This window comes from Austrofundulus limnaeus, unplaced genomic scaffold (assembly GCF_001266775.1).
Source record: "Austrofundulus limnaeus strain Quisiro unplaced genomic scaffold, Austrofundulus_limnaeus-1.0 Scaffold2361, whole genome shotgun sequence".
Lineage (NCBI taxonomy): Eukaryota > Metazoa > Chordata > Actinopteri > Cyprinodontiformes > Rivulidae > Austrofundulus > Austrofundulus limnaeus.
The window spans coordinates 12,619-15,883 of NW_013954763.1; the positions used below are offsets into that span (position 1 = coordinate 12,619).

At 38.8% G+C, this 3,265-nt stretch overlaps 1 protein-coding gene across 1 annotated transcript in view; it reads left to right on the forward strand.

Moving 5' to 3' along the window:
* The window catches only part of LOC106510864 (short chain dehydrogenase/reductase family 16C member 5), a gene marked incomplete at its 5' end in the record, with an annotated part of 13,978 nt that overhangs the window by 3,504 nt on the left and 7,209 nt on the right, over positions 1-3,265 (forward strand). The window contains 1 exon segment of the mRNA XM_013999595.1: positions 2,349-2,448. Within this exon segment, the coding sequence (XP_013855049.1) occupies positions 2,349-2,448 (100 nt within the window).

The following is a 3,265-nucleotide window of genomic DNA, read 5'->3' on the forward strand; positions in this document are numbered from 1 at the left end:
CACACACACACACACACACACACACACACACACTTTGCATGTATGTACTAGTGTTGGTAAAACCAGATTGTGATCATAACAGCTGAGTTAGGGTGGGGCAGTGGCTCTGTATGCATCCTAATAATAAACAGAGAAGCCACTGTTCTTTTGTCCTGTGTTGTTGTATCAACAAACATCCTTAAATGTGGGTATAGTAGAGTCCAAACTGGTTTGCTTATAATCACCTTTAGTTGCAATAAAARCCTCAGGATATTTTACCTGTAGCTTAGCAGCGGCAGCCTGAATTATTTTCTGTCTGGTTGTAAACAGCGATGTCAGAGAACAACAAACACTAACTCCTACTTGTAGCGAAAACTTTCTTGTCCAATTAGAACACTTGCAGCTGTTTTTTATTTTTTATTTTTTTTGTGCATGTAAAACAATTCCAGCCTTCAGGTTGCTTCTCCCCAACAGACAAACTTAGAAAAGTAGGAGAGGAAAAGGTTTGCCAAAACATGGGCTAGACCCCAAATTGAAATGAGCGACTCTACCAGGATTATGGAGAAGGACGGAACTAAAGCCAGCCTCATATTGTCCTCGACCATCGCAGAAACAATATTTTGTCTTGAAGGAAACTACTGTATAAGAAAGTAAATGGTGGTGGGCTTGAATCTGTGATTTGTGGTCGTTCAGTAGGATAGGCTTACCAACCGCCAACTGAACTCTCGTGACCAAAGCTGACCAAGAAAATATCCACAAGGTCAGAGTTTCTAAAGTCGCACAATATAACTGCTGTTGTGACTCTTCTATCCAGCCATGTGTGTGTCATTTGTCTCTTAGTTTCTCCTCCTCTGCCCACCTTTTATTACGAGTTCAAATGTGACCCTTTACGTTGAACTGAATACTAGGTTGTGATGAGTGTAGTGAGATAGTAGGCAGCAAATGTCATTGGTAGAAAAATTTGAGATAGTTGGATCTTGTCAAAAAATGGGGGGTCAATAAAAAAATGGGGGGTAATTTGGGGAGTTATCCTCCAGTGAGAGATTTGATAGTTTGATTCTCCTACTCAGTCACATGTTGAAGTGTTCCTGGACAAGACACTGAACCCCTACTGTATCTGATGTGTCCTATCAGTTTATAAATATCATCTAAAAGCACTGATTAATCTCCAYAGATTGATCTATCTACATTAGCTTTGTGTAGAAACATAAGAGTTTTGTGTGAATGTGTAAATGAGAGCACAGATTGTTGTGTAAATAACTTTAAATACCCTGGTTGGATAAAAAGGCCACATGATGAATTGGGTCCCTTGAAAAAATTCCAAAATATAATTTTCAAGAATTTAAAGAACCATCTCCTACTGAGAGAAGTACCGAGCCAAACAAGACGGCTGTAAATGAGAGCTGCTGCTTTGTCAGACAAATTTAATTTAATTTGAAACCTTATCAACACAGACTGGCTTCATTCACTTCCTCCACTGCCGTATGCTAAAATAACTACCAGACACTGCACAGAAAATTGATGTTGTTGTTCAAAACTCATGTTTGCTGATTGGTCCAGGTAAAATTCTCCTGAAGAAATCCTTATCAATGGGAGAAGTCCCAGACGGAGCAGAGAAGAGAAACTAGAAATGAGCGGAACTGTAGGAAGGCAGGGTCAGGCTAAATTCAGACTAATTTTTCAGGGATCTTACCGATTAGCAAGACACATCAAGTCGTATCTCTGGAACCGCTCATGATATCAGGTTGATCTAGGTTTTATAACAGGTTTTATCTTGGTGACTGATTAAAAAAAACTCTACTGAAATAATCTATTATTTTTTTCAGTCCGTGAACTCACCATCTGCCCCAAAAGGTTCAGGAAACATTTAATTTTTTACAAGTAAAGACATCCAAAAGATATCAATTTGCAGAGAGAGCTCTTGTTTAGTCTGATTGGACATATAGTTAAAGGAAAAAAGAAACAGACGAGTGCTGACAAGGTAGAAATWCTTTTGTTTCTGACAAAGAAAAAAGAAAACCTTGCAATGGTTTAAAAGCCAGATATCTGAAAGTTTTAAGTTTACATTGACCAAATCTGATGAATCCCTGATTTAATATCATGGGTCACATATAGTACTAATTTCTAGGTTTTAATACAAACATTTAATTTCCTTTTATTGTTGAACTGATGTCTTTAATCTTTTCATTGTACTCATTTCTCCCTACAGTGTGACTTGGGTTACCCACAAGATTTTATCATCTAAAGCTTGCAGGCTAACTTAGATTTTTGTTTTGCTTTCAGATCTGTGTTTTCTGGCTATTTTGATGATGAAAAGCCATTTGTGTGTATTTTTATAATGTACTTATTTTCATACTTTTTCTGCCTAGACCTACAAGGCCTTTCTTCCTGCTATGATCGCCAACAATCATGGTCATCTTGTCAGCATTGCCAGCTCTGCTGGRCTCATAGGAGTCAATGGATTGGCAGGTTGGTTTTCTTTTTTAGCAGTTCAGCAACAATTCACTAAATAACTTTTCTTCCAATTATGTACGTTAGTGCTGTAAAATACTGTAAGAAATTTTAAAAAGCCTTTTTCAGTTTCTGTTGTTTTACGTGTACAGCTCAAGATAAATTTGTATGTCCTTTTCCACAATAATCTCCAACACACAACTGTTTATGAGAACTTGGAACTGGCAAAGGTTTAAAATGCTGTGTCAAAGAATCTCATCAGTGGCCAACAGAGGTTCTTCCGCTTTCAGCTGGGTATGATCACCAGATGGTCCATGTTGTCCATCCACCAAAGGATGATTTGTAGGGTTTGATCCTAGCCACAGATTCTCCCATCCCTTTGCAGTGTGCGTTACATTCCTACCTTTCTTTGGCTCATGGGACACGAGGAATGTGTCGGCTGTGTTCACAAACTTGGAAAAGTTTCCAGGCCTCTTTCTTGTTTTCAGCAGTTGAGGTGGAAGCTCAGGCTTTTTTCTTTGTACACTGCCCGACCAAAACAAAAAGTCACCACCAAAAAAAAAAAAAAATAGGTCACACACTATTATTATGTTGGACTCCCTTAAGCTTTGATTACGTCACCCATTCTCTGTGGCACCGTTTCAATAAGTTTCTGCGCTGTCAAGATTTGTTTCACCCAGTGTTGCATTACTTTTTCACCAAGATCTTACATTGATGATGGTAGAGTCTGACCTTCTCCAGCACATCCCAGAGACTCTCAGAGGACTCTGTGGAGCTGATCCACGTGTGAAAATGACGTCTCATGCTCCCTGAACCATCCATCCATCCATCCATC